Source organism: Hemicordylus capensis, chromosome 3 (genome assembly GCF_027244095.1).
Source record: "Hemicordylus capensis ecotype Gifberg chromosome 3, rHemCap1.1.pri, whole genome shotgun sequence".
NCBI lineage: Eukaryota > Metazoa > Chordata > Lepidosauria > Squamata > Cordylidae > Hemicordylus > Hemicordylus capensis.
Window position 1 is genome coordinate 127,028,545 of NC_069659.1, and position 12,847 is coordinate 127,041,391.

Below are 12,847 nucleotides of genomic sequence, written 5' to 3' on the forward strand. Positions count from 1 at the left end.
GGAATTCCCACTGCCCAACCACCAGGGCGCTTCTGTTCTGTTACCTCCAATTGGAAAAGCACTGTGTGGGCGGGGCTTGCCATGTATGAACTTAGTGTATTAAATATATGATTGGAGACTTTGTATGGAAGGTAAAGGAGGCAGCAAAAGTACTGTGGTGATTGGGCAGTGCGAATTCCATATGCAGATTGGGTGAGAGAAGGTCTATGACAGTTAAGGTCAGTTTGAGTCAGAGAGAGAGTTAGACTTGATCTGTTAATGGTAGGAAGATGTGCTGGATAGTAGCTCTGTGATAAAGATCAACGTGTTATATTTATGTTCAAACAAGAATAAATCCTTGTTTGTTGGTTATCCTGAGTGGCATTATTCTCTCTCAGATCCCACATGAGGACAGAAGAATAGTGGTGCAAAGGTGGCACAGCGGCACCCTGAGAGACCTGAGGGCTCAGATAGCAGTGGGTGATTAACGTCTCAGAACCTGAGGGTGAGACATCACCATGCTCTTCTATAGCTTTGCATTCTTCTGATACCTATCTCTTATTTAAATCAAAATTTACAACTTTCCCCTCATATCTCCATCTATTTTATTTGACAGCATCTTATCATTAAACTCACTGCCTCCAGATATTTGTATGATTCAGTTTCTCCACGTTTTATGTGGGGAGAGATGACTTTACTGCTACATATGGTGAACATGTAGAAAGGTCAAAAGATATTGTGCATATCTCTTTGGCTTCAGTATTTTAAATCAGTTGTGGAATATGTTAATCCTCTTCAACCCCCAATAGTTTTTTATTGGCCAGTTAGACAGTGAAAATATAACAAGAATTAGGTAGGAAAAAGTAATGTTTCTGATACCTGTCAGCTTCAATTCCAGGAAAGTACCTACCTTTGCCCAGTTTAAACAGAATTCCCCCTCCCACTGCATTCTCTATTCCATCCCCTTCTGGCATTGGCAGGTCTGCTATTCCCCAAGGTTAGCCTTTTTGTGAGGCTGCTCTGGCAAGGAGGGGTTGGGGAGTTTCCCTAATCAAGCTTCCTTTCACTCATGCAGGGTCAGGATACAACCCAATAAATGATGTGGATGACTGAGTGATGACGTCTTCCTGGTTGTAGTTCTGAGGATGAGCCACATCCACTTGGAAAAAGGAGAGCCTACATGAACAACCGTTTAGCTTTATGAGGATATATTATTGTCATGTTCTCACTATCACAGAGGTTTCCTATAGTCATTTCCTCTAGATTTCTGGGGGTGTGTGATACAAAATAGAAATACCCAGTAGTTAAAGTTAGTTCTAGAAAAGTATTGCTGTAACTTACACTCATAATCATTTGATCATAGACCATATTTCGGAGTGTGGTGATGGATATTCAAGCCTATGCTGCCGTCTTTCTCTGGAGCAACCTGTTGGCTTCTCTGTCATGGGCACAATGTAAGTTGAAGGGGGATGATATGAATCTTTGTTACAAATGCCATGATTAACAACTCTGTAATGGTTTTATTTATTCAAGTGTTTGTACTTGCAAAACATTAATGAAAATTGGCTCTTGTATTAATCTTCAACATGACAATGATTTTCTGACCACTACTACAACTATGAGTTTAGACTGTCTTTAAAAATGTAATTGAATTGAATATGAGTAGCATTAAAGATGGGATATTAATTTAATAATTAATGGGATTGGTAGTCAACCTTAGCTCTTCAGCTGTTGCTGAACTATGACTCCCATCATCCCCAGCTGCCATTTATTGTAGCTGGGGATGATGATGTAGACAAGGTAGCCTACCCTGATTTAGAGCATAATGACAAGTAAGCAGGACTTAAACTTATCAAATGAGAAGTTAAAACTTTCTGGACAGAATTCAGTAGAAAAAGTGACAAGGAATAACAAAATCAGAGACCTGTAACATGAAAATAGAATTTTACTGAACTAGATTAAAGGTAAATGCATTCTTATCTGTTTGGGTTTTGCAGGGTGGGAACTTACAAGCAAACATTTCTACAGAAAGGATAATATCCTGAATTGCACAGCACATTATCCAGTATAACAAATTTCCTCTGTCATTAATCTACAATATGGGGTTCATGCGTATCTCTGTTTCATTCAGTCTTCACCATGTCAACTTTACAATTTTTAAAGACAGAAGCTTGATCTAACTGGGGCTGAGTCACACTTGTATGCATATCACTTGATTTCGCATCATTGATTTGATCACTTAGCAGTTAATGATTAGCTGCTGTATGTGTGAACGGACTCTATGGAAAAATATTGGGTTGTATCCATAAAAAGGCAGTCATGACTACATCCCATTTAAATTAATGGGACTTGAGTTAATTGTGATTGATTTAAGTTGCACTGATTTCAATGGGACTTAGAATAACAGAATTTTAGAGTTGGAAGGGACCTTGGAGGTCATCTAATACAACTCTGGGCTCAGTTCAGGAAACTGGCAGAGCAACCCTGACACTGTCCAGCTACTCTCTGAAAACCTCCAGCCCACCACTGCATGAGGCAGACTGTTGTTCTGTCAAACAGCTCTCACAGTGAGGACATTCTTCCTAACCTTTCACCTAAATTGGCTTCCTTGTAATTTGAACCCATTGGTTTTAGTCTTGTCCACAGGAGCAACAAAGAACTGCTCCTCCTTAATGGGACAGCCCTCCAGCTATTTGAAGATGGCAACCATTTCTCCCCTGAACTTCTATTCTCCAGGTGAAACATCTCCCCATCTCCTTCAACAGTTCCTCACAGAACTTGGTTTCCAGACTCCTTGCCATCTTCGTTCCTCTCCTCTTCCAGTTTATTCCATTCCAGTTTATTAACATCTTTCAATGTGAGTCAAGATTCCAAGAGAAGGCAGACGAGCACAGAATAGAGTAGCACAATTACCTCTGGTGATCTGGACACTATATACCTCTGATAATGCAGCTGAAGATTGCTTTAGACTCTTTAGCAGGTGCATTGTCCTGTTGGCTCATATTCCACTTGTTGTCCCCTAGGTCCCTTTCACATATACTGCTGTCAAATCTGGTCTCCCCCATCCTGTAGTTGTGCATTTTGGTTTTCCTAACCCAAATACAGGGCTTTATGTTTCACTCAGTTGAACTTAATCTTGTTGATTTTGATCCACTATCGAAGCCAGATCAGATGTATCTTGATTCTAAAGTGTCCCCTTAGGATCTATTCAAACTGCTCAGGTTCGTGTCATCTGCATATTTGATAGGCATCATCCCCTCTACTCCCTCTTCCAAGACATTTGAGAAAATATTTAACAGCACAGGGCTCAAACAGAGCTCTGTGGCACTCCATTCAAGACCTAATGACTAACTTTCTTTGGGTACAACTCATATGACTGTTCTAACTGTGGTGATGAGCCCCTGGTGGCGCAGTGGTCAAACTGCCACCCTGTAACCAGAAGGTTACAAGTTCGATCCTGACCAGGGGCTCAAGGTTGACTCAGCCTTCCATCCTTTCGAGGTCGGTAAAATGAGTACCCAGAATGTTGGGGGCAATATGCTAAATTATTGTAAACCGCTTAGAGAGCTCTGGCTATAGAGCGGTATATAAATGTAAGTGCTATTGCTATTGCTAACTGTGGTATTTGATTTGTGATGGCATATGGGACGTGCAAGTCACCTCTTTATGTTTCTATGGTAGTTGAGCACAATAGAACTCTCAGGCATGTGCAATTTCTTCTGGATGTGCATTTCGACTTCATTGATTATTTTCCAGCCATAGTTCTTTGTGTCACCCCCCCCCAAAACCATGACAAAGTTCCCATGAGTTTTGACAGTGGCAAATGGCATGGCATAGCACTGAGATGGGAAAGGGAGTTTCCAGAGCTCCTAAACCAATGGATAACCCCATGCATCCCCTTGGATCCACTTCTATGTTTTTCCTCTTTGCTCCATGCACAGAATGTTGAATTCTGAAAACATATTCTGGTTTTACTAGCACAGTGTGTGGCAAAAATGTATACATTTATGAGAACTAAATGGGATTGCGCTAATAGTACGTTATTTTACAGATGCAATATTTTCTTTTTCATTACAATTATTCAGATTTGGAAGATAAAAATGGCTCTCAGATAAAATACACAATAATAAATTTGAATAACAAGCATATGGAGGTCTCATGGGAAGCTAGGAAGAATTTTCCTGACATGAACGTGACAATGCGTTACAAGTAAGTATTAACAATTGTACTAGCTTTGAGATTCTGAATTTGAATGACTGAATTCCTTAAAATTAGAGGAAACAATACTCCAAATAAAACGTGTTCTTCTCCTCTACCTCCCTTTCCCCTCTCCTGTCATTTTCTGGTATCCAGAAGGAATTAAAGTAGGAAATAATGACAAGCCTTCTTTTACTTACGGAAGTGTAACTCCAACATTGCTGAGAGCATTAGGCTTGTTTTCTTGAAGAATTTCTTCTGATATGCAGAATCAATGTCTATTCCACGGCTTCACAACTTTGGCACTCCAGAAGTTGTTGGACTACAACTCCCATCATCCCCATTGATCATTGTGGCTGGGGAGGATGATGGGAGTTGTAGTCCAAAAAAACAGCTGGAAGGCTAAAGTTGTACAGCCCTGTTTTATTCTATGCCACATAACCAGACAGTATGTTTGTGTTGCCTGTTGAAAATTCTGTGTTCATAATGCTTTTATCAACCTATAGGCTAAATGGGATTTAGAGTTGCAAACTTTCATTTCTAAATTGCAAACTTGATAATTGTTACTGTTGGACTTTCCTGTAGTGCCTGGCACCCAATCTTCTTTTTGTTCCATGTAAAATATTCTTTCTTTCACCTCCTTTCCCTCACCAAATGCTTTTTAAGGCATTAGTGACTGATAGGAAGAGGGAAATTACTCAAAGTAATCCCATGGAAACTAAATGGGCAAATTAGGTGATGCCTTTTAATTTCAAAGGGACTACTTTCAGTAATTCTTCCATGTGATTAAAGGAGGGACACACCAAGAGTTTGCTCAATTGTGATGTCTTTTGAAGACATCAGCATGCCCTCTTGGCATGTTTCTTTATCATGTGGGGTGGGTCCTTTCATCTAAATAGCAGCTTTACATGCAACCCAACTATTAGTTTAAACCAGTATCTTGATCAGGTGTAGAGCTTCCATTTGGACAAACACCACACCCCCATGTGATAAAGGGATGCACCAGGAGAGTGTTGGGATGTCTGAGAAAGACATCACAATAGATGTGCTCTTGACGCATCCCCCTTTTAGTGCATGGGTCAAGGAAATATCATCCAAACCAGCCTACAGAGAAGGGACTATAAAGGAGTCAACATGATTCCCTCTAAAAGCAAAGTCAGTTGCCCTGTGTTGCTGGTATGGAAGCAAAATGGGACCACCAACCAACAGAAGGGAGGTTTCTGAATATCTAGGGAACCTCGGTGTAGTATATTGCATTCAACACTGAGACCCATTAAGGGGCCCACATTCCCCCAAAACAAGAAGAAGAAGAAGACTATGAAGTATGGAACCCCTCTGCATGAAGGCAGAGTGTAAATGCAAGTTCTTACTCTGCCTTTGGAGCCAGCAAGGGAAATTTCCACACAGTCCTGGTGGCTTGGGAAAAAACCAGAGCATTTTGCCTTGCTGGTACCCAGACTCTGGAAGCCTTGCAAGGTAAGGAGCTTTTATTCTGAAGAGCTTCTGAGTGTGGAGACCAGCAAAGGAGGTTTCCTTGCTCTTTCTCCAAGCTGAGGAAAGAGTGGAGAAATATCCCATGCTAGTGCCTAGGCTCCAACAGCTTCCCCTCCTTCTCAGACTCTCTTAACTTGGGAGAGGTCTGGCAGATTCCTTGCTACTCTTACAGTTTAGAGGAACATCCCTTGCAGGCAACAAGGCTGGGGAGTCAATGCCACATTTTGTCCTGCTTGTTCTGTTCAAACAGCAAAAGACCACTGAGGTGTTCCATTATGGGATGGGATAGTAAGGATCAAGCCATGGGGCCTGCATGTTTGATTTTTCCAGTGTAAATAGCAGTTGCATGGGCAAGGCTGGCCATAGGGGGATGTGGGGCCGAGGATGAATGGCAGTGTTGGGCCCTGGTGAGGCAAAATGGCGACAGGGTGGAGCCTCCTGCTTGGAGTCTCCCTGTCCCCACCACCACTGGCCCTGAAGCGTTGCTCCGCCACCACAGCAGCTGCACTCCAACCCAGTCCCCATGGCATGCTCTGCGCAGTTGCATGTGGCGGTGGCTCTGGTGGAGCTGAGCGACCCAGAGAGGAGATCAGCCCAGGCAGAGCTGCCACTGCATGCAGCTGAGCAGAGCACACTGTGAGGCCCCAGCTGGCTTGGAGCACAGCTGTGCTCCAGGGCCAGTGGCAGTGGAGACAGGGAGACCCCAGGCAGGAATCTCCGCACCGCCTGTGCAGGGTCAAAGATAGTCCTGGGCTTAGAGGACAGGGTAGGGCTGGACATGGACGAGCCTGCAGATCAAAGGAAGGGGCTGCACATGGACAAGCCTGATCCACATCAACAAGATAGTGTTAGGGAGGAAAATGTCTCCCCTCCAGTATCAACAGCCTTCCTGTGGCTGGTATTTGACAAAGGGGAAAAAAATAATAATCTCCCATTGGAACCAATAGGCATTTCCCCCTGCAAAGGTCAAAAGCAGCCACAAAGTGGTGGTGGAAAATCCAGATAGGGACAGTAGGGGGAAAGGGTTAGATTCTTTCTACACTGCATTGGATCAGGATTGAATCGGGGCCCTGTACAGCCATTATTTGCAAGCAGGTCCCAATCATGCAATCGGAAGATTACTTTGGCCTTCACTTTTTGCTTTGTACAAATGCATATGAGTGAGAACACCTCCTGTGAGGAAATGGTGGGAAGTCCTGTCATTATTTCCAACTATGAAAGGGGAGTCAGAGTGGCAAGGGAGAAAATAGGAAAAGGAGCATGATGCAAAGTGGGAAGAAGTCAGCAGAAAAATGTTTCACCCGGCAATATATTCCATCACGTAGATATAAGAAGAATGTATTTTAAAATATTGTTCTCTGCTTTGAGAACTCATTTGAGTGAAAAGCAGATTGCAAATCCTCAGCTAAATGTGACTTCACAAGCGGAGACACCTCTGAACATCGGATGATTCTGGGAACAAGTAACAGGATCATCACTTTCATGTTCTGCCCATGAGCACCCAAAGGCATCTGGCTCGCTGGGAGTGAAAATGTTTGTCTCTTTCCACTGTTGTGGATTAGAGATATGTGCCAAGAAAAGCAGGTGTGCATAGCTTCACCACTAGGGTAGGAAGCTGATCCCCAACATGCCAGCTATCACAAGTAGGAGTGTGCACAAAACTGGTTTGCCCAGTTCGGTTCAAGTCTGAACCGGACTTGAACCAGACGGGCATGTTCGGTTTTGTGCCCCTTAACTAGAACCCCAGCTTGGCTCAAATTCAAGCCAGTTCAGAGTTCTAAACATATAGATTTTTTTAAAAAAACGTATTGCCCGGGTAAGTCATGACCTGGCCACACAAATGACCAGGGCTCATGCACAGGGGCCTCTAAAATGGCCACCGCCACATCAGAAAGGGCAGAAACAGTCCCAAAATGGGCTGAACCAGCCCATAGAATTTCAGGGGGGAGGCCCGTTGGGGGGAGGGGTTATCTTTGGATACCATCTCTACCGTGGCTGCAGCAGCACCTCCTGGAGGCTGTTGGACTCAGTGGTAAGGGTTTGTGTTTGTTTTTTTTTTTTTTTAATTTAGAACCCCAAACCAGCCCTGAGCTCGCCTGGGGGCTTTGGCTCGACCTCAAGCTGAACCAGGCGAGCCCTCAAACCAGCCCTATCCACACATCCTTAATCACAAGTGCAGCTATGGGGGAGGGATGTATGCTGGCAAATGAGCCAGCTGGGCATTTGGAAGGTAGGACTGGGAGTCCAGAGTCAGGCAGAGAACAGGGGCTGCTGCAGGAGGGGACAGTCTCTCAAGCCAGGAGTCTCCCCTCCACCGGGAGTGTCCAGCCTGTCAGGCCCTTTTAAAAGATAAGAGGGCCAATAATGAGGGGTCAGAGGCAGAGGGCTGGGAAATGCTACTGAACCTGGTGATGCCTTCGAAGACCTCAGCCTAAGAAACCCAGAGAGACTCAGCTGCAGGAGAAGGGAGAAGATGGTGAACACAGCCACCTCGCTCCAATTCTGAGACCCATGAGAGGCACATGACACCCACTTTCTCTGTGTGGCCTCACTCAGTGGCACACAGGCTGGATGACCATGGGAAAGCTACAGTAATCCAAGGAAAGCTTGGGGAAGCGCAGCCATATCTTGTTAGAAACAGAATACTGGACTGGATGGATTCTATATTCTTCTTACCTTATTTAGGAACGTGCTTCACCTCAACAAGTTCACTGAAAATACTTGGTTGCAACTGTCCACATTTTGCAGTAGCACAGGTGGTTCTGAGCTGCCCACACAGCTGCAGTTTCCCAAGGTAACACCAGGGGTCTTGCTCAAGCAGGGCTATCCTTAGGGCAGGACAAGCAGGGCAATGGCTCGGGCCCCACTCTTGTGGCTGCTATTAAAATTAACTGGAAGAAGCCCCTGCACTGGCTGATTTGTCCCAGGCCCTACACCCTGCTGCAGCTCTCTAAGGACACCCCTGTTCTCAAGAGCACAATCGGATTGTGCAGAATGATTTCAAATCAAACCTGGTTCAGTTTGAATTGGCCTGATTTGACCGGTTCAAGCTTGAACTGGACTGCCCCACCAAAAGGGAGGCACACCAAAAGAGAGTGCAAGCTGAACCAGGCCCAGTTTGGATCAAACCAGCAGTTCAGCCCAGTTCGACCAGTTCAGGAGGCTTGTAAAGGGGAATCTGGTAAGTAAGTGACCTCCCACCCACCCCACCCTTTTCAACCCCATTTTAGTTGCTAGGGATCCCCCCTTTTTTGTAAAGGGAAATCCTTACTGGATTGGAGAAGCAGAAGATTGGGTATGTACCCCTCTATGAATTGAAATGACATGATGTGAACAAAATCTATGCTGTCATCACTTCTGCCTCTGTGTGGGTTTTCTCTACTGCATGCAATTATATCTTTATCAGGAGGGCAAACTATCAGCACAGGAAGTGCAGTGTGTGGATCAGAAGAAGAGCAATGAATGCATATATGATCTCTGCAAAGAAAGCTCATGCAGATAAATCCTAATCATGGGCAAGTAATCACCACAATGAATGAAAAATTGAGTCAGAACAATCAGCTGGCAAGCAGGGGATTTCCTCAGTTTTTAGCTTATAAAATCCCCAAGGATTATGTTTCCAGATCCTCAGTATGCTATCTAAAGTTTTGCAAAAGATGCAAACCCAATTGTTGCTGGGGGTGGGTGGATCTGCTGAGGCTATTCACATGGGCGGGCAGGCAGGCCGGTGATGGGAAGGCTGTGTGAGCTTACCTGCCCACACAATCTGCTCTACTTGGAGCAGCATGAATCTCCGGAGGCCAGGACAATGTGTTCCGGCCTCTGGATATCCCACAATGCACCGCAGGGTGAGCACAATGCATTTGGGGAATCCCCAAGGAGTTGGGTGCTCTAGGTGCCCAACTCTGTGCATGCTCAGGCAAGCAGCCTGAGCACACTCACGATGTGCTCCAGCCCCAGGGTGGAGGGTGCACTTGTGCCCTCTAACCCTAGTAAAAGGCCAGGTACAAAACTCGGGCTTGAGGCCACAGCAGTGCTGGGATTGGGCTCAATCGAGCACCATATGTGTGCTGGCACTGTGCATGGTTTCTTGGGGTAAGTGCCGTCACAGCAGAAAGCTCCATGCAGCAGTGCAGAGCTGATAAAGATCTGCTATTATCTTTTTAAAAGATCCTGCTTCCAATCCCCTCCCAACATTGCTGAACCAGTGCACAGACCTTCATTTGTGCACATCCTTATCTGGTATCCTTAAAGGGCAGCCCACACAGAACCAGCAAGCAAAGAAGATTATCTACATAATGTAAAATGGATTCTCTTAACTGAGTTGAGAAAGTAAAAATCTGAAAGTAGAAGTGGCTTCCTAAATTTATTAAACATAGACAGCCCATTGGTACTTAAACTTGAGGTAGAGAAGCAGTCAACCGTATTTGTTCCTAAACAGACAGGGTGGGTCCAGACAGCACATGGAGCCTCTTTGCAATCTCTCTTACCGAGTTGTCTGCAGTCGTGGAATGCACATGGTTGCAGGAGCCGCATGTTTCCTGGGGTGGGGGAGAAACCTAGATGTGTAACCAAGAATTGAAGTTGGCTTGTCAACCTTAGTGCTGCTCCCCTTGAGGTGTGTGCTAAATCTGAACCCACACTCTAAATAAACCTGTGGTTCATTCCAGGAGAGTCAGCTCCCTTTGCAGGGCCAACTTCAGGTTCCTTCCATATCTCAGGCTGGGGGGGACCACAGGTTCCTCACTATAGGTGAATCTGCCCATAGTGAATAATGATGACAGCATACTATATTGTTGTACATCTCTGAAGGCCATGCTGTATGTTTCTTTTCATACAGGCCAGGGTGTAGCTATTATTGAACAAGATGGGCCAAATGTCCCTGGGCAGGGGCGTAGCCACCCTTGTGCGAATGGGTTCAAAGAACCTGGGTCGCCAATAAAAGACCACCAAAGCCCCGTGGCTCAGGCTTCAGAGGAGCCCAGAGCAAACTCCCCACTCCCATGCCCAGGTTGCCGAGAGCCCAGGCAAACTCTCTGTTTGTTATTTCAGGTAGCACCAGCTGCCTGATAGGACGTTTTCCCCTTTCTCTCCCTCAGGAGAGAAAGGGGAAAATGTCCTATCGGGCAGCCGGCACTGCCTGAAATAACAAACAGAGAGTTTGCCCGGGCTCTTGGCAGCCCAGGTGGGAGGGGAGAGTTTGTTTTGGGCTCCTCTGGAGCCCAAGCCACGCCCCTGTGCACGTGACATCCCACACACGGGCGTAACTGGAGGGAGCCACCATGCACGGCCAGACCCAGGCCACCATTCGGCTGGCTCTGCGGCTGTCCCTGGGCCCCTGAGGAGCCCCCCCCCCCCGGCTAGACAACAGATTGCTCTTTCTCATGCATGGGGTATGTGTGATATTATTTGCACAGCAATGAGAAAAAGGGGTTGTCAAAAACATTTTGCTTTTCACCATCCTTATAGTTCTTCTGCAGCAAAGGCATGGGAGGAAGAAGGCAAGTGGGGACAAGGGTCAGGGGCCAATTTTAATTTCTTGTCTCAGGGTCCATTCCAACCTTGCTATGTCCCTCCATAGAGGGGACCAGCCATCAATCTTGTGCATGTGGATGAGCACAGATCATTTTTTAGAGCATTCCCAAATGCCCTGGTTAACAAGATCCCTTTGTGCCGCATTATTTAGTGCTGTTCCTTATTTAGTAATCACTATTTCAATTACAGATTTGATAAAAGTGGATTTGAGCAGTGCCCCCAATATATACTTGACCGAGGATACAACACTGGATGTTTCTTTGAGACCAGAGGGGAAGTTCTTCATGTTTCCATCCGGGATACAACCGGGGGGAAAGAGCTTTACTTTGATGAACAAACCAGCTTGGATTTCTGTAAGTGAGCATATCTTATCTACCAAAAGCTACCAATCCCAGAAGCACCTGCATCACTCACAGATCCTAGAAGGAAAGTTAAAGAAAATAACTCATGGGGGTGCACAGGCCTAGTATTTAATATCTGTTCATTCTGAGAAATGATTCTCAGGCTGTATCACCTGCCTTTCGATTTTTTAACCTTCAGCAAATATTCTCCTCATTGACTTGTCTAGAATTGTTGAATGTTTGAGAAGATTGTGGTGAAAGTTTGAGGGTACACACTCAGCTCATGCAGAGCTGTTTGGGGTCCCATCTTAACCCAATGTGAGTGTGAAGATTATTAATACATACCCAGTACATTCACCTGTAGCTTCTCATTACTGTAGAGGAAAGTCTACAGTGGGCAGGGACAAATTACTTTCCAGGGAGGCCTGTTTGCCATTAGTAAACTACTTGTTGAAGACCATCGTTAAACCTGTGAGGAATCCCAGAATTTCCTAGAAGAAAGTTTAAAAACCATGGGTGCATCCTATTTAAAAATATTTATTTATTGGCATGTGGTGCCTTTTAATAGTTTGTGGTGTTTGATAATTGACACCTTGTGGTAGTTTTCATCTTATAGCTTTAGACAGATAACATGCAATGAGAAATTGGCATCTGACAGCTTATTTACTTTTATTTTATTTAACATATTTTATACCGCTCAAAACATATGTCTCTGATTTTATATTTGAAGCCGCCAAAATAATCAAGAGATGGAAACAAGTCTTTTGTAAATTGCCACAAGAAATAAGTATGAGGCAGTATAGAAGTGTAATAAAATAAATACATAAATGAATACTACATTTTTTAAAAGCATGCATATTTCAGGTTCAGTGGCAAAAATTTAACATCCAAAAAGCCAATTATATATTTGAATTCAAAATTATTCTTTCAAAAACTGAATAATGAAACAAATAATTTAGTCAGGCTGGGAACCTGACTTAATCTAGCATCCTGACTAAATTACTGGACAGATGTCTTATTGAAATGAAATAGACCTTATGAGTAACCTCTGAGAAGTACTCTTGAATAACCTAGTCTGGATATCAGCTGATATTTTAATTTCTCCCTTCCTCCAAGAACCTCAGGGCAGCATACAGGGCCTGTCCTTTGTCCTCACAACAATCCTGTAAGGTAGGTTAGGTTGAGAGAGAGTGCCAGCCCTTAGGTCATGCAGCAATCTTTATGGCTGAATGAGAATTGGAACTCATGACTCAATAACAACAACAACAACAACAACGGGGCCACAGAAATCACCATCAGCC

The 12,847-nt window shown here is 44.5% G+C and overlaps 1 protein-coding gene across 1 annotated transcript in view; it reads left to right on the forward strand.

The window, feature by feature from the left end:
• The first annotated feature begins 240 nt into the window (after positions 1-240).
• Positions 241-12,847, forward strand: part of CRLF2 (cytokine receptor like factor 2) — a 29,478-nt gene continuing 16,871 nt past the window's right edge. Inside the window, exons 1-4 of the mRNA XM_053304806.1 lie at positions 241-261; positions 1,343-1,433; positions 4,065-4,188; positions 11,395-11,558. Of these exons, the coding sequence (XP_053160781.1) occupies positions 259-261; positions 1,343-1,433; positions 4,065-4,188; positions 11,395-11,558 (382 nt within the window). The 5' untranslated portion in view covers positions 241-258. The remainder of the gene's footprint in view (positions 262-1,342; positions 1,434-4,064; positions 4,189-11,394; positions 11,559-12,847) is intronic.